Genomic DNA, 17,960 nt, shown 5'->3' with positions numbered 1-17,960 from the left:
TTGTGATTTTTGAGGCTTGAAAATCTTCTTGTATGTTATATAATAAGTTTTGACCTGTAGATCCTAGAAATTCGACAGATTGCCAAGAATGGATTTACTTTATAGCAGCATCTAACTATGAAGACTTGATGACACAAATAGTATTTTAATTATTTGATGTGCTTGGGTCACAGCCAGATACTAGTAGATATTTTAACTACATTATTTAGAAATTATAAAAGCCTATAGAATTTTGGTCTTGTATTGAAAGCCCACATTGACTTTGGGAGCATTCTTGTGTTTGAATCAATTGTCAAAATGACTTTTTCCTTAACAGGGTGACTTTACAAGGACAGGAGAAAGGAAGTTAGCAGGAGTTATGAAAGATGGGGTTAACTCGGCAAATAGATATTACCTGAATCGATTTAAGGATGCTTATAGGCAAGCTGTTATAGGTAAGGAACATAAATGCCTTCCTTTTTTTTTTTTAATTTGTTATTCCTCTGTGACTAGTGTTTTACAGAAATCAACTTCATTAACATAGTTCATGTTTTATAATATACTTGTGTTTCTATATTCAGCATCTTACCCAAGAAATCAAATTCAAATTTTTACAAGACTAGAATTTGATGAATTTTTTAGGCTGAAGCAACAAAAGAAATTACTCATTTCCATACGTATTTGTCAGTTTGTTGTTCATGTAACAGAAGGCAGGGGTGAGGTTCCTGGAATATGGGAATAAGGTCTCCTAAAACCTCATCAGCTTAAAACTCCACGTTCTATTTGATTTTCCATTACTTGAGGCTGGGAGACGTAATGAGAGGTCTTTTTTTCCCCCCATATGACATTTATCATATGTTCTTGCTGTGAATAACACACCATCCTTTGCTATAAGAGTGAATGAATGGGATGCCTGGGTAGCTCAGTGGTTTAGAGCCTGCCTTTGGCCCAGGATGTGATGCTGGAGTCCCGGGATCGAGGCTCCCTGCGTAGAGCCTACTTCTCTCTCAGCCTGTGTCTCTGCCTCTCTCTCTGCGTCTCTCATAAAGAAATAAATAAAATCTTTTTTTTTAAAGTGAATGAATATAATATTAGGGTATCAGATTTAGGGATTATCCTAACCAATTCTTATCATTATTTGGAAGAGGAAATGAGGGTAGATTACCCAGTGGATTTCATATGTTGACAATATGACATGAAAGTATTACCTCATAGGATTAAAGTGAATGCAGAGCATTCTAGATTAGAACCAAAGTTGCTTGTCCTGCGGTCTCTGAGAATATTTTTTAAATCCTATTTTTAAATCTATTATTTGTCATACATGAATTGGTAGGGCCTATTTATTGTATCAGAAGTATTCTTCGCAGGATTCTTCTGAGCCTTCTATCACTCCAGCCTAGCCCCAACCCCCGAACTCGGGGGTTGCTGGCAGCCCATGGGCATTATTCCCCTAAATCCATTAGAAGTCCCACTGCTTAACACCTCTGTTCTCCTGGCCTCCAGAGTCTCCCATTACCTGAGCTCACCATAGCCTCATAGAAGGAAATCGCAAACATATACTCCAAGCCCTGTTCATTGCAATTTCCCTAGGATTATATTTTACACTACTTCAAGCCTCCGAATATTATGAAACATCTTTCACAATTTCTGACGGAGTCTACAGCTCCACTTTCTTTATAGCTACCGGGTTCCACGGACTACATGTAATTATTGGCTCTACATTCCTCATTGTCTGCTTTCTCTGACAATTATATTATCACTTCACATCAAACCATCACTTTGGATTTGAGGCTGCCACGTGATATTGGCACTTTGTCGACCTAGTCTGACTATTCTTGTATGTCTCTATTTACTGATGAGGATCTTACTTCTTTAGTATAATTAGTACAATTGACTTCCAATCAGTTAGTTTCAGATTGATTCTGAAAAGAAGTAATAAACATAATATTAACTCTAATAATCAATGTATCCTTAGCATCCCTACTTGTAATAATTGCCTTCTGACTCCCTCAACTAAATATTTATGCAGACAAGGCAAGTCCTTATGAGTGTGCTTTGACCCTATGGGGTCCGCACGCTTACCCTTTCCATAAAGTTTTTCCTAGTCGCCATCACATTCTTACTTTTCGATCTAGAAATTGTACTACTCCTTCCACTCCCCTGAGCATCACAAACTAACAAACTAACAACAATACTCATTATAGCACTCCTACTAATCTCTTTATTAGCCGCAAGCCTAGCTTATGAATGAACCAAAAAAGGATTGGAATGAACCGAATATGATAATTAGTTTAAACTAAAACGATTTCAACTCATTAAATTATGATTTAGCTCATAATTATCATATGTCCATAGTATACATTAACATCTTCCTGGCATTTATCCTCTCTCTAATGGGCATGCTTATCTACCAATCCCACCTAATATCATCCCTACCTAAACAGGCCAGTTAGGAAATTTGAGAAGCCTGGTGTAAAGAGGTTTGGTTTTTTCCATAGGTAGTTTGTATGTCGACTTCAAAACTGGGTTTTAGCAGTTTAATCAAGGAAAAGTAAGATACCTTTCCTCCACGGCTTGATCTAGCAGCTCAGTTATGTCATTGAGAACCCAGACTCTGTGTCCCTCTTTCAATCCACCCATCCATAGCATCAGCTTCACCTGAATCTTGAAGCTGGATTTCTTCAAAGATGAGAGAGAGAGAGAGAGAGAGAGAGAGAGAAACCAGTAGCAGCCTAGGTTTACCGCTTCCCCTTCTAAGGCCAGCAGTCGGCACCTGTGTCCCAGAAGTCTCCAGTCTGTCTTGACCGTCTGTGGGGAATGGATTATATAGCTTTGTGAACCTTAAGCTACATGCTACAGCAGGAAGAAGTGAGCTTGTCTCTTCAGATCCTATGCTCCTTTTAAAATTGGCTCGTCTTTTTATTACCGAGTTGTAGGCATTCTTGATATATTCTGGATACAAGTCGCTGTCAGATGATTTGTAAATACTCTCACCCATTCTGTGGGTTGTCTTTTCACGTTCATGATCTTGCCCTTTGAGACACAACAGTTCTTAATGGTGATGATATCCACTGTGTCTGTTTTTGTTGTTTTTGTTGCACGTGATTTTAGAGTCATATCTCAAATATCCTATCAGCCTGATCCGAGATCACCAAGGTTCATGCCTATGTTTTCTTATGAGTTTTATTGTTTTAGGGCTTTTGTTTTTTTAAAAATGTATTAGCAAATTAAGATGATGATAGATATTAACACTTTCTACTCTAGATTTGATGCAAGGCATTCCAGTGACAGAAGATCTTTATTCCATATTTACCAAGGAGAAAGAGCATGAAGCTTTGCATAAGGAGAATCAGAGAAGCCACCAGGAACTAATTAGCCAGCTGTTACAGAGTTATATGAAGTTACTGCTGCCTGATGATGAAAAATTCCATGGGGGCTGGGCCCTCATTGACTGTGACCCCAGGTAAGTTGGAGTGATATCCTGGTAACTAATGTGCTTAAATTTCTGACGTCATCATCATAATTAGTACTATCATTCACAAGCTATGGGCATGGATGCATGATGCATGGCAGTTTTCAAATATAGGACTGGTCACTAAGGCAAACTGACTGAGACACTCACCTTGGGTGCAAAATTAAGGGGGCATTAAAAAAAAAACTCAGTGATGAAGAGAAAGATTTTATAGCAATATTTGATTTTTTAAAAACCCAAATTGTAGAACACAGGACACAGCTGGGCCTCTCCTTTTACCCCCAAATCTAGGTTTATTGTTTTGATGCACATAACAGTGCAGCAAGAAGTGCAGTGATGCTAATTACCTTGATTGGTTGTAAAGTATCCTGGCCTTTCACCAAATAAATAGGCCAATTAATGCTCAACATTTTTAAAACAAAAACCAAAAACCAGTTTCAAGCCATTTTTCAAAATGAATGGCAGGATCTAAATTTATTTACCAGATTGAATGTTTGCTTTTAGGCTGAAATCTAACATTATAATCTTTGGTATTATGAATCAGTAACATTGCAGAAAATTCTAGACCAAGCTCTGAGGATAAAATGGCTCTATTTAGATTTTATCTTCTACTATATTTCATCTGTTTTTAATAAAAGGGGCATAAAACAAGCTTGAAAGAACAATTGAACGCAAGATAATACTTATATATTAAAATAAAAAATAATATTGACTGTAGGTTCATTGGGAAATCTTCCATGACTTTAATTTCATGGATTATTTCACTTCGATAATCAATACCTTATGTATGGATGCAATTTTCAGACTCTTAAAATAAGAGCTGAGGTTTTCCTCACAAATTAGCAGAAAAATTCTATGCTCCTTTGAGCCATTTGGTAAAAATTTTTCATTCATGTACCTTAATTTTTTATAGCAGCAGTACAGCTTAATGCAGCACCCCCCAAAAGGTCATACTTTTAATTCCCATTCAGAAACAACTGCATGTAGCACTCCTGTGTTTTGCTTGAGTTTTAATTTGAGATTTTTTTTTTTTAAGATTTATTTATTTATCATAGAGAGAGAGAGAGGCAGAGACACAGGAGGAGGGAGAAGCAGGCTCCATGCCGGGAGCCTGACGTGGGACTCAATCCCGGGACTCCAGGATCACGCCCTGGGCCAAAGGCAGGCACTAAACCGCTGAGCCACCCAGGGATCCCCTAACTTGAGATTTTTAAAGGTGTCGAGATTGCCAATATCATCTTCCTTAGATCAAGTACCTTTATTTCTTCTTTGGAGATGATTGACATAAGGAAAGACCAAAAGGTTTATTTCAAAAGCTGACTACCATTTCATAAGGTCATATTGCACCTGATTTGATTTCCAGTCCTGTAATTCTCACATCAAGTTGTGTGCTGGATGAGGAGTTTAAAACTATGTAAAGTGTATTTACTGTGCTATTTAAAGCTTGCTACAGAACTGAGATAAGCCCTCCTGTTAGAATCAGTAGAAGTCTCTTGCATTTAAGAAAAACATGTATCAAAACACCCAGACTTCTTTCTGGCATCTGGGCTCACTGGGACAACTGCTGTATTGTACCAGTGCTGCTCTGTACCGACGTAGTGCTCAAACCAGACCAGTCTCCTCTCCTACTATCAGGTCTTTAAGAAAACTTGTTGGGTGGTTAGATTCCCAAATCCATACTTCCCATATACCAGATTCCTACTCCAGTTTTCTCTTTTCTTCATTCACATGATGAACTACTTCTGTTTTGTTCTGATTTTTTTTTGACTCCCACCCCTCTCCAGTGCCCAGCAATCGAACTCATTTTTCTTTAATCGTGCACTATACAATTTGGCTTTCTGATAACCGGGAGCCAGTGATTGTGTTCTGCTCATCCTCTTTGGTAAAGCTCCTGATGAAGAATATGGAGACACATGCTAGACAGCAAGTGTCACTGCATCCTTCCTTTTGCTCGTTGGCCTCATTTGGGTTATACAGGTGAGGAGAACTTTCCAAAAAAAGCAGAGCCCTCTCTTCCTTCACCACAATATAAGCTTTTACATTCCAGTACATTATCACATTTTTAGCAAGTGGGGATACCCCCACCAATCACCAGTGGCTGTTTCCAAGCAGTCTCACATTTCATGATGGATAGTGAAACCTTTCTGTGCTTTTAAGTTCATTTAATTCTGCATTTCCTGCTGGCTTGCCTGTAGGTCTCATCCTGGCCCAGGGCTTATGTGCCTAATGGTCATAGGGGAGTTAGTGACCTCTACATATTCCTTAAATTCTCAAACCCTTCATGCTCCCAGCTCTGCTGCTGTGGGTCTGAGCCCGAGCTTTCTGCTGAGTCTGCCTTGTTAATTCCATGTGTACGTTGTGGTCTACTTCTTCATTCCTTTGTTTTAGGATATCTCTTTGCTCGAATTCTTCAGCTGTGGGCCTGTGGCTCAGTCTCCTAATTTCCAACTTGTTCCTGGATTCCCTGCCTCTCTTCTTCACATGTCACTATTGCAAGATGTTTTGTCTTCTAATTCTTTCTTAGATGGTCTATTGCTAAGTTCTATTGTGAGAGAGTCTCTTTGTTTCTGTTACCTGCCAGAGCATATTCACCACCAATATCCTCATCCTCCTCTTCTTCCTCATGCTCGTTGGTGGACAGAAGAGGCCAGTGTCAGAGTCTTGGACCTGGGAGTATATTTTGACCTTTGTCCTGTGGGACACTGAGAGATTCTGAAGATTGTCCCATCAACTTAGATCTCATTAGCTGAGATGCTGTCTTCCCTGTCTTATTGGTGCTAACACACAGGCCGTGCCTGATGGAGAGTGGTTCTTTGTGTTGCCTCTTTAGTACAGACACTTACCTGGGTCTAAGGAGAAATAAGCAGAGGCTTCGTTGCTAACCAGGACAACGGGAGTGTCTGAGGAAGTGACGTATTGGTTCTCAAGAGGAGGACTGGGTTGAGGGTGAGTCGAGGGGGGTGGGCACAGACTTGTGCCTATGGTCTGCTCCTGGGTGACAGGGACAGACTGCTCAGGTTTGAGACTTTCCACTCTGGTCTCAGAAGGATCTCCTCTAATACTGACTATACCAGAAGTGGTTGCATGTGACATTGAGGTGTTTTCTGCTTTTTAGGGTTTTTTATTGCCTTTTGTGTTTCTCATTATTACTGTATTTCTAGAAACTGCCTTCTTTGAAGCTGTGGGACAAGATGATGTGGATGGAGGGAGTAGAAAATGAAGCAAATGCTTTGGAGTCAGTGACTTTGAAAGCCATGTTTTGGCTTGTTGGCTTGGATAGAAGGCTGGGACCTGCCTATCAATAGTCTTGGTATCTTTGTGGTAATGGGAAACACTTTGCCATGCTGAGGCTGGCCCCAATGTTGGCATCTTTGGGAGGCATATGTGGTTTGGAGCCTTACATTTGGGCTGTGGAGGAACTGGAGCAGGAGCCAGCAGTGTTTCAGAGCAGTCTTGTCTTTTCTGCCTTTCATTCCAGAGTAGATGCTTTTTCAGATACAGAATTATTATCATCTTCAGATACACTACATTTTCCTCTCAGGTGGATTATTCTCTGATGGGTATCATGTGTCCGTTTGAATTTCCAAAGTTAACTGTGTGTCTGCATCTTGATTACACAGTTCTTCAAGAACCCTCTACTTTCTTTTGTGGTTGACATCCTTTATAATACTGCTAAAATTTCTTTAAATTTGCCACTGATATTTTTCATTTGCAAAGCTTAAAGATTTTCCAGATGGTGAACAGTTTTCCCTTGAAGGGAGATGTTTGGAAACTAGCTCTTTGGCTGAGTTGCTATAGAACCTTTGTACAGTCTATCAACTGAGCCAGAGCAGTGGACCCAGAGCAGGCGCCCCTGATGGAGGACAGGGAGAGGTAGCTTTGGGAATAAATGTGCCAACTTAGGTCCTGAGAGAGCCAGCCAACCAGCCGTGGACTTGGGGGTCTTTAGCAGTTGGTACCTGCCTGCCTCAGCTGCTTGCTCCTGGGTTGTGTGTATATGTTTTTAAAAGCTTCTATTAAGATATAATTCATATACCATAGAATCCATCCATTTAAAGCATATGATTCAATAGCTTTTTTTTAAATAGCTTTTATTATATTCACAGACTTATGCAGCTATTACCATGGTGAATTTTAGAACATTTTCATTATTCCAGAAGAAAGCCCTGTACCTTCTAGCAATCACTATTCTATCACTCTGCCCAGACAACCACTGATCTACTTTTTTGTCTCTGTAGATGTCCCTGTCCTGGACATTTTGTATAAATGTGATCATATAATATGTGACCTTCTGTGACTGGTTTCATCCACTTAGCATCATGTTTTCATGGTTGGTGCATGCTGTGGCATATGTCAGATCTTCATTCCTTTTTATAGCCTAGTGGTATTCTGTCCTATGGATATAGCATATTTTGCTTATTTTCCTCCGTGGATGGGCATTTAGGTTGTTTCTACCTATTGGCTACTGTAAATAGTAATACTCTGAATAATCACGTCCAAGTTTTGAACACCAATTTTTATTTGGGGTACATACCTAGGAGTGGAAATTGCTGGATCATGTGTAATTCTGTGCTTAACGTTTGAGAAACCATCAAGCTGTTTTCCACAGTGACTGCACCATTTGACATTCTTACCAGCAGCATAGGAGGGTTCCAATTTTTCAGCCTCCTCAACTAATATTTGCTTTTGCTTTCTCATTTTTTGTTTTGTTTTTGTTGTACTTCACCTAAGGGGTGTGAAGTGGTATCTCACTGTCGTTTTGATTTGCATTTCCCTACTGACAAAGGATAGTAAGGATTTTTTCGTGTGCCTATTGGCCATTTGTATATCTTCGAGAGAACACAGTCTATTGAAATCCTTTGCCCATTTTAAAAACTGGGTTTTGTGTTTTTTTGTTGTCCAGTTGAGCTACGTGTTTTGGTAAATAAACTTTTACAGAGCCCAAGGCTAGGGTTAGCGTGAGGCAAGTGTGCAGGGTTGTACAGGTGCAGGGTCGGATCCTGTCTTTATTTAAAACGTTAGTGTTCTGTTCATTGTGATATTCTGGCATCAATTTTGATCTTTTAAAATACCGCACTAAAAATTATCTTGATGGTTGGGTGTTTTTTGACGTCCCCGTAAATTTTACGCCAGAGACTTGCCGCACTGCAGTCCCAGCCGCTTAACTCTGGCGGAAAAACAGTTGTGGCCGCAGTTCACCAGCACGCAGCCCCGCCGCAGCAGCAGTGGCCCGCTCCCTGCGCCTCCCTCCGCGACCGCGACCGGAGCGGCGCTGGCCCCGCACTGTCCGCGCGCTGCGTGCCGGCCTCGTCTGTTGCAGCCCCGAGCTCGGCGTGGACCGCCCGTGGCCAGCCCCCGGCGCGGAGGCCCCCGCGGTCCGCGGCTCCCAGGCCCTCCCCTCTCCCCGGCCCCGAACGACAGGGGCCTGGGGGCTCGCGGGTCGCAGGACGAGCCTGCAAAGTGGAAGGACAGCAGGCACACGGCTCAGCTGCCCTCAGGCCGCCCGCCGGCCCGTCCTTGGTTTTGCCCAAGCCTCCTGAACCCGCTAGTTCCACCCCGAGTAGACGAGCCCTTCACCCGTGGCAGCAGAGCAGCCTCTGTTGGGCTGTTGGGCTTGAGCACAGGGACGGACGCTCACGGCGCCCGCGGCAGCCCGCGTCCCCCGAGCGGCGGCGACAGCCCCTCCCCGCGGCGTGGCGAGGTCCGGCGGGGGTCCGGCCGGCCGTGGGTCTGGGCACGGCGGCCCCTCAGCGCCCCCTCCGCCTCCCCTCCGCAGGCGCGAGCTGGGTGCCAGGCGGGGGCGGGCTGGCGCGGGCGGGCGCGCATGCGCACTGGGCGCGTGCCGCGGCAGCGGGGGCGGCCGGAAGCGAGCGGCGTCTCTGGGCGGGGCTTGGCGCTGCAGTTGCCGCAGTTGCCGCAGTCTCCGCAGTCGCTGCAGGCGCGAGCTTGTGTGCGGGCGGCTCTGACTGAGCTTCGACTTCTCGACGGACGGACGGGCGGACCGACTGACGGACACCATGCCGCGCTCCCACCGGCCTCCCCCGACCGCCCAGCGGCCCGCCAACGCCACCGGCAACGCCGCCGGCAACGCGGCCGAGCCTAAGCCCGAAGGCGGCAGCCTGGCCACGACTTTCAAGATTTTTCTCCTTTTCGCAGGACTCATGGTTAAAGTTCCTGTGGGCTTGTATTTTTCCTGCAAATTGCTCCTTTTCCAGAGTCTCCTGTTAATGTCTCCTGACGACAGTGGCTTTTACGCGACCATTGTCGCGGTGGTGGGGCTGCATGTGGTGCTGGCGGTGTTCGTGTTCATCGTGTGGAAGGAGGGCATGCCTGACTGGCAGGAGAACAAGAGCGAGTAGAGCCGCGCGGGCTGCGGGCGCGGGGGGCGGGGGAGGACGCGGGGGGGCTTTCTTTTCTCGTCCGTGTGGACCATCGTGTCTGTTGTGCGCTTCGGGGAGGGTGGGGGGAGGGACACTATTTACTGCAGCGGAGGCTCCAGTAAAACCGCGGGGTGGGGGTGGGGGTACCTTTTTCCTGACCGCCTGTCACGTGCCCAGTGCTTTTCGTTAAAGACATAATGTTTGTGACTGAGGATCCTGTCGGACTGGTGTAAATATCCCTGCCCCAATCGGAGGCTGCGACGAGGCAGCGCTGACTTGTACAAGTAGACTTTGTTTCTTGTGAAAATCTGTGTGGTGACGTAATTGCGGTGGCTCGGCGGGAGCGCCGGTGGCGGCAGCGCCTGTAAGTACCTCTGCGGGCGGGCGGGGGCGGCGGGGTCCGGGGCGCGCGGCCTGGCCCGGGACCGCGGGCTCGGGCGCAGGGGGCGGGCGGCCGGGGGGCGGGCCCGGCGTCTTATCCGTCGTATTTTTTGGTGTATTATTGGACGTGAAACTCGAGGGGAATTTGTTAGGTTAAGGCCGTCCGAGGTTCGCCGCGACAAGGTGCCGCTGATGTAAATTACTGCGGGTTCAGATTGTGGTTCTTTTTCGCCGCAGAACGCGTTAAACAGTGACCTCATTCTGACGCAGTTGACGGACGTGACTTCCATCGATAAATGTTTTTTTTCCCTCCCGTTTTCCATTGGTTTTTCAGTAGCATTTTGGTAAATCGTGGCAAGTAGGTATGAGATTCTAAGCGAGCAATACCCACTCGTACAGTGGAAGTTTGAGACCAATGTTAGAACCGACACTGATTTCCGCCTTGTGATTGGAAGTTAATGTTGTTATAATAGATACTAAAAGTGTTGAGTTCACATCTTGCCCTGCTTATTTGTAGATTTTATACATGGACCACCTTTTTATTAATCTTAAAAAATACAGATTTTGCTGTAGGTTTAACGGGTTCATCAACATTCATCTGGTTTCTGACCCTTACTTTGATATGTGATTTGAGAATGGAGGGAAAATACAGCAAAATGGACTTAGAATAAGGAAATGTTTATTCGTTCTTTAAAAGCCAGGTAAATTATTCTGGAGTAAGAAATACAGTGGCTTGGGTTTGGTCCCATTTTTGCACCTCAGTGTTCTGTTTATTTTTGTGTTTTTTTTTTCCCCCAAAAGATGCATTCTATATGTGTGTAAAAATACCCTTAATGTGCAGTGTCCTTCTTATGGTTAGGCTCTGTGAGATAATCTAGACATTTTCTCCCTTCTGAGCGTGAGGGTTTTCCTTCTTTCCCAACCCCCAACCCCTTTCCCCCCCAAATTCTTATTTCCCTCTATCCTCCCACCTCCTTGGCCACAGCTCTCTGAGAAGGGACCTCTCCTCAGCTACAATCCTTTCCTGACAACTAACCTCCCCCCCTTCTCAAATTGGGTTCCTTTTTTCCCCCCTCCAAATGGATAGATTATTTACATTTAACCTAAAAAATAGGACTCACTGACTGATTTCCCCACACACACAACCAATCTTTTATTTTAAATTGTTCTGCTATAGAAATAATCTTGGTGAAAATGCAGATGAAAATGAAAATATTTAATTTCCTCTATGTCTGTTTAGCCTCATTGATGCTACTCACAGAGATGTGGATGTGCTGTTACTGCTTTCTAACTCTGCCTACTACGTGGCCTAGTAAGTTGCTTATTGATTTAAAGCTTTTAATTGTTCGAGTACATTTCCTAGAGTTCATGACAAAAAAAAAATTAAGAATCTGTTTTGTTACATATTTTAAGAACTCGATTGAACTTTACTTTATATAACTTATATCACTTTTTCCTCATCAATTTGAAAATACAATTTTAGAATTAGTGTTTATAGTGTTCTTTTAGCATTTAGTATTATTTTGTTTTCCATGTTTTGTTGTACTCCACATTCATTATTGACTATATATTATTATACAGTGTACATTTCCCCACTGTTTAGCACTGATGCTTCCATTTTATTGCTATTAGGAATGATACAGTTGTCTTTGCACCAGTAATTGTATACACGCACACACATGCTTCTCTTTTAAGAGTATGATGAATTGTAATACTTCTATGGTTTATTGCCAGATCTCCAGAAAGACTAACAATGCCACTAGCAAATAAGTACTTCCCATCAGCCTTACCAGAATCAATTTTTTTTTTTTCTCTAAGTCATAGGCCCAGATACCCATTGGCATTAATCATATGGATTTTTTTATTCTTGATTCTGGATAGCAGATCTGTGTTATTCATAAACACATACCTTTAGTATACATATGTGTGTTTGCCTTTTTAGGTTAAGTTTTAGGTTTGTTGGTTTTGTTTTGTAAGTTTTTATGAAACAAATTATATTTTGTAATTGATTTTAGTGTAAGATCCATAAGCTGATTCTCATCTAGTTTTTAAAATGTTTAACTCTTTACCCCAGAGTGCGAAGGTTTTAACTGCATAGAAGTTACTACTAATATATCTCAGCTGCCAAGCCAAATATGCTTTTGATTGTAATCCTATTTTTACTCCCTTTCCCTTTATCCAGTTATGATGATGAAGTTGATAAAGTAAACCAGTATCAACGACTAAGTCTAGAAGACCTGGAAAAAATAGAAATAGGTAAATTTTAACATGCTAACCAAGTCCTAGAAAGCAAATACTGTTCTTCTGAGATTGGGTCACATTGTTTGAACAAACAGTACAATTTATTAGAACCAGAAAGGGATATTGATATTTCAAGTAGTCGATTTCTTAGGACTTTCTTCTATTCTTTAGAGATTAGTGATGGATGTGGTCTAATAACTGTTTATTACTTACCTTATGAAATTAACCCAAGGATCAAGAAAGTTTAAATATTTGAGACTGAAGAAGTTCTTTAACCTCATCAAATCAAATCACACTAAGCTTATATTTTGTGTACTCTCATGTAGAAGAGATAAAATCTGCTAAGTAACTGATGAGTAATTGTTGGTATTTTAAAGATACAGAAAAAAGTAAATTTTATGTGAGATATTTAACCATATTCATTTGTGTTTTTAGGTCCTGAACCCACTCTCTTTGGTAAGCCGAAGTTCTCCTGCATGCGGTTGCACTACAGATATAAAGAAGCAAGTGGCTATTTCCACACACTGAGAGCTGTAATGCGCAATCCAGAAGAGGACGGGAAAGGTAATGAAGAGATGACAGTATTCAGTGGTAACTTTTGATCTGCTCTTTTAAGTCCAAGTGGAAGTGGGGACAGTATATAACGTTATAAATGGAACTTAGCTTTGTGCTTTGTAACCTTGAAATAGCCACTTTGTCCCCACAAAGCAGGGAAATTATTTGAACTGGTGTAGGTTGGGGCAAAGGTGTCTGTAATGGGAAATCTCGTTGGGTTTGGCCATACTTGAGTGCCAGGGCTTTATCCTACCACATATGCCTCTCATGGACAGTAGTCAGGGAACTCATTCACAGCTGTTGTTGTGGCATCTAAAATGGTTAGGACAAATGAGAATAAACTTTTACTTCCAATTGATTTGGTTCATTTGCCCTTTATTAACTCTTCTGTTAAAATTTGTTTCAGAACATAATGAACAAGAAGCAGTTTTCTATAAATTGTAGCAAGTAAACTTGTATTTGAATAAGACCGCAAATTTCATTTAGGGTTCTGAATTACAAGTACTATTTTTTTTTAGTATGTTTTTGGGGAAACTGGCAAGCAGTTGTATTTGGGTTTCAGATACCCTTCAGTGCATTGCAGAGATGCTACAGATAACCAAGCAAGCCATGGGATTAGATGTACCTATAATTGAGAAAAAACTTGAGAGGTAAGTGTACTACTTCAATTTTCTTAAGAATAAAGACCTTATTATCCAGAGTCTTACTTCTTTAAAAGTATTTGCAAATGAGAAGTCAAATTTGGGTAATGTATTGGTATTTAAACTGGGAAATACCAGATTTCTGTGGGTCAAAAAATAAGACTCTTAAAAATGAGAAATACATTAGTTGTCACCATAATTTAAACAACTTTGAAACATTCAAGCTCTGATTTTCTCTCTAAACACCAGTGGGTTCTGAATTTGGGAAAAGAATGCCTGTGAAGAGATTATTTCACATTAAAATTTGGCTTCCCATCTGATTGTGTTTCATGGTCCACATTCAACTAGAGGAGAGCCATTTGGTCAGCCAGAGAAACATTGTTCAGTCTTGTGTTAGTAGAGAGTTGTTTCAGCAGCTCTTTAGCATCCTAATTTTTATGAAATTTCATGACCAGCAAGTCATACATACATACTGAGACGTGTGGCAAATAGCACTTTTTCTTGTATTTATAGCTGTTGTGAGGGATGCCACCTGAGAAAATCCTGTCAAATATCCCGTATCTTTTAAAATAAACGTAGGTAAACCACACGAAAACAAAAGGAAACAAACCCTCCTCCCACTTGAATTCAACCAAGTTGGAATCTGTGCAGACAGTTTGAGTTAAGATGCTATGGACTCCCATTTACAGTCTGTGCTGGCTTTGTTGGTTGTCGAGGTGGTCCATGTGGTAGACCCGACCCGAATGGTAGCCACTTGCCTCTGTAGAGATCCCCTCTTCCCCTGTTCAGGCTCAGTTTACCTGTGGTCAGCCGTGGTCCGGGAACAGGTGATTCTCCTCCTGACACATTGTCAGGCCATAGCCTGATGCTCACAGTGACCACATCATTCACTTCATCTCAGCGTGTAGGTATTTTATCCTCTCAAATCCTCACCAGAAGGAGTGAGTACAGTACAGTAATAAGGTATTTAGAGAGGACATTCATATAACTTATGACAGTATTGTAATTCTATTAATCTCTTACTCTGCCTGGTTTATGAACTTTATCACAGGTTACATATGTATAGGGAAAAACATGTAAGACATATAGGGTTTGATTCTACCTGTGGTTTTAGACATCCACTGGGGTCTTGGAATGTAACCCCGTAAATAAGAAGGAAACTGCTGTGGTTTGAATTTTGGGTGTGGTTTTGGGTTTTTTTTCTCAGAATAATGCACAAAAATGTAGGTTGAGACAGCCATTGAGAGGCTTCTCTCCTTTCCCTTTCCTTCCTCTACTGCTTCCCCTTCTCTGAACGCCAGAGAGAACCCTGTTGAAGGAAACATGCAGTAGTAATGATCAAATCTAAAGACAAAGTTTTGATCCAAAAGAACTCAACATGATTAATCCCAACTACTATGAGGAGCTTCACTGAGTAGGATTAAGATATTGCAGACGGGAGTGTTTCCACAGGCTGGCTGGCTGGCTCTTCAGTGCACGGCCTGCTGGAGAACACGATGTGCAGGAGACTGCTTGCTGGACGGGGGTTAAAGTCACACAGCCGGGGCACGGTTCCCACTCAACATCCAGGGACAACTTGTCAATGTCATTTACAAAGGCTTCTGCTGCCAAGTTGTAAAATACTACACACCAGTTGCTTCATAGACTTAGTATCAGAAATAAGATATCTCATTAATCATCTTTTAATAGTGATTATATGGTAAAATATTTTGTGCATATATTAGGTTAAATACAATCAAAATTTCGGGTTTTTAATATGGCTAGAAAAACTTAAAACTACATATAGCTTATGTTTCTATTGTATAGTACTGTTCTAGCATCATGGATTATCTGATTTTGCCACTTAGCAGTGCACTGTTCCGGAAATTGGGCCCACTTCAAGTCAGCTTTCATTTATAGTAACTGGAACTGGTATATAGGATTTCACAGGGAGTTAACTTTTCTCTTCTTCTAATTGTAGGAAGAGCAGTAAACCTCATGAAGACATCATTGGCATCAGATCTCAAAACCAAGGCTCTCTGGCACAGGGAAAAAATTTTTTAATGAGCAAATTTTCATCTCTAAATCAAAAAGTGAAACAGACCAAATCTAATGTAAATATTGGCAATCTACGAAAGCTAGGAAACTTTGCCAAACCTGAAATGAAAGTTAACTTTCTAAAACCAAACTTAAAAGTAAATCTTTGGAAGTCAGATAGTAGCCTTGAAACTATGGAAACCACAGGTGTGATGGATAACAAAGTCCAGGCAGAGTCGGATGGGGAAGTGTCTTCAGAGAATGACTCCTACCACTCTGATGAATTCCTCGCAAATTCCAAGTCTGATGAAGACAAGCCGCTAGCTAATTCTTTAGAGAACGTAGGGCCAAGAGACTATGTTCTTCCTAGTTGTGGTATTATTGCTTCAGCACCTCGGTTAGGCAGTCGGTCCCAGTCCCTCAGCAGCACCGATATTAGCATTCACGCTCCTTCGGAGATTGTTGCTCATGGAAGTGGGTTTGGAAAAGGCCATGAGTCTCCTTTGAAGAAAAGTCCTTCAGCTGACAACATATACGTATTGACTGGTTTTGCCAAGCCTGTGGATATTTACTGCCACAGATTTGTACAAGATGCACAAAACAAAATGACCCAGCTGTCAGAAACAGGGTCTGTTTCTCAGCAGGCTAGTGAGGAAGGAAATCAAATGACCCATCAAGTTTCTAATGAAGAAACACAATCCGAATCAACAGAACAGACACCTTCTCGGCCATCTCAATTAGATGTGTCTTTTCCTGCAACAGGTCCCCAGTATTTGTCAGTTGAACCAGTGCATCCAGTTGTAGGTCAAAAGACCCCTGGCTCTGCATCCAGCATGCTTGAACTTGAGACGGGGCTTCAAGTAACTCCTTCTCCTTCAGAGGGCAGTAGCAGCAGAGCAGTCTCTCCCTTTGCAAAGATTCGAAGTTCCATGGTCCAGGTTGCTAGTATTACCCAAGCTGGGTTAACCCAGGGGATCAACTTTGCGGTGGCCAAGGTTCAGAAGAGCCCTGCAGAACCTGAAGTGGTGAATCAAGTCCAGCAAAATGAACTTAAAAATATGTTTACACAGTGCCAGACACGCATAATTCAGATTTAGTTTTTAGCCACAAAGAATCCTATGGCTTTTATTTAATCCAAAAAGAGGTTTCACATATTAGGCTATTTTAATCTGTACTGTCTTTGAAGTTAGGGATCACAAATTCTAATTATGTTTTTCGGGAAAGGTTTTAAAAGGAATCTGAACTTCAGCAGATTTCCAGATTTGAGAGCCAGAACAACAGAAGTACATCATCCTAGAAGGTGTAAACGTGAGTAGCTTATACACTACAGAGCAGCTGGTCCTTGAGAGTAGTCTGGGGATAATTACTTTGCGACATGACCACCTGCACCTATTTTGGAGTGGGGTGGATGGTGCAGTGTAGCGAGTAAACCCGTGAAGGATGAACAAAGGACACGTGTAGGGGAGTAGCATTTTTCATAATTTTGTCAGTTCATTCCTGTGTAAATACATTTAGTTCTTAGTGACTTTAGAGTGTTAACTAGTACGAAGCAGCATTTGAATATAAAAAATAACTAGTTTAGTTTTGATGGCTTAACCATTCCCTGTTATTTGAGGATTACTGGTACGACAGTCAAGAAAGGTATGCCCATTTGATCCTAATTTTCCCCAGTCTACTTAAATTTAAAATATTCTGCCCCTTGTACACCCAAAGTCTGGATTATGAAGACCTGTCAGTCATAAAGCCCGAGACACAAGGTGTGAATGAATACCAGCATCTATTTAATTTTGCCGTTTTTAGGAACGGAAGACTACGTTTACTGGGTATTGGTAATTATTGAAATGAGTGTTCAAGTTGTAATTTCTTGCAAGGGAACATTCCTTAACATCTTGTGTAGGCTGTGACGGAATTGTTGAGATTTAGTCTGAAGCACAGTTCTACTAAAACTGATTTTATGGCTGTAATCCTGACCCCATGGCCTAAGAAAAGCCCGTACGAGGACGTTGCACACCTTATTCCAAACAAGTATCGGTTCGTCTGGTATCTTTAGAGCCTTACCCTGTTGAAGTGATTCTCAGCTAAACATTATGTCTGTTGTAACTTTGATAAGTATTTCCATATTTGTTATTTATTAGTGGTATCTTTTTTTTGAAGTGTCAAATCTTGTGACTATTTAAAATAAAATAACATTGTAATTTAGAGTGACCATGTGTATGAGAATTCCTTGAATAACATTTTAAACATAATGGTTGATTTCTAAAGCAGATTTAAAAATTCGTAAGATCAATACGCTAT

The 17,960-nt window shown here is 41.8% G+C and overlaps 1 protein-coding gene and 1 pseudogene across 2 annotated transcripts in view; one reads left to right on the top strand and one right to left on the bottom strand.

The window, feature by feature from the left end:
• INPP5F (inositol polyphosphate-5-phosphatase F) overlaps positions 1 to 17,864 on the top strand; it is an 87,259-nt gene extending 69,395 nt beyond the window's left edge. Inside the window, exons 14-20 of one of the 2 annotated variants that reach the window (XM_077877422.1) lie at positions 317 to 434; positions 3,244 to 3,442; positions 11,453 to 11,524; positions 12,395 to 12,468; positions 12,889 to 13,017; positions 13,571 to 13,658; positions 15,610 to 17,864. In XM_077877422.1, coding sequence (XP_077733548.1) covers positions 317 to 434; positions 3,244 to 3,442; positions 11,453 to 11,524; positions 12,395 to 12,468; positions 12,889 to 13,017; positions 13,571 to 13,658; positions 15,610 to 16,762 — 1,833 coding nt within the window. In that variant the 3' untranslated portion in view covers positions 16,763 to 17,864. The remainder of the gene's footprint in view (positions 1 to 316; positions 435 to 3,243; positions 3,443 to 11,452; positions 11,525 to 12,394; positions 12,469 to 12,888; positions 13,018 to 13,570; positions 13,659 to 15,609) is intronic. The other variant, XM_077877423.1, reaches the window with a different exon arrangement.
• LOC144300881 (phosphatase and actin regulator 2 pseudogene) lies at positions 5,573 to 6,544 on the bottom strand (annotated as a pseudogene).
• Positions 17,865 to 17,960: the final 96 nt, after the last annotated feature.

Source organism: Canis aureus, chromosome 29 (genome assembly GCF_053574225.1).
Source record: "Canis aureus isolate CA01 chromosome 29, VMU_Caureus_v.1.0, whole genome shotgun sequence".
Classification (NCBI taxonomy): Eukaryota; Metazoa; Chordata; class Mammalia; order Carnivora; family Canidae; genus Canis; species Canis aureus.
Note: the sequence above shows the minus strand (reverse complement) of the source record. Positions and strands in the feature narration are given on the sequence as shown.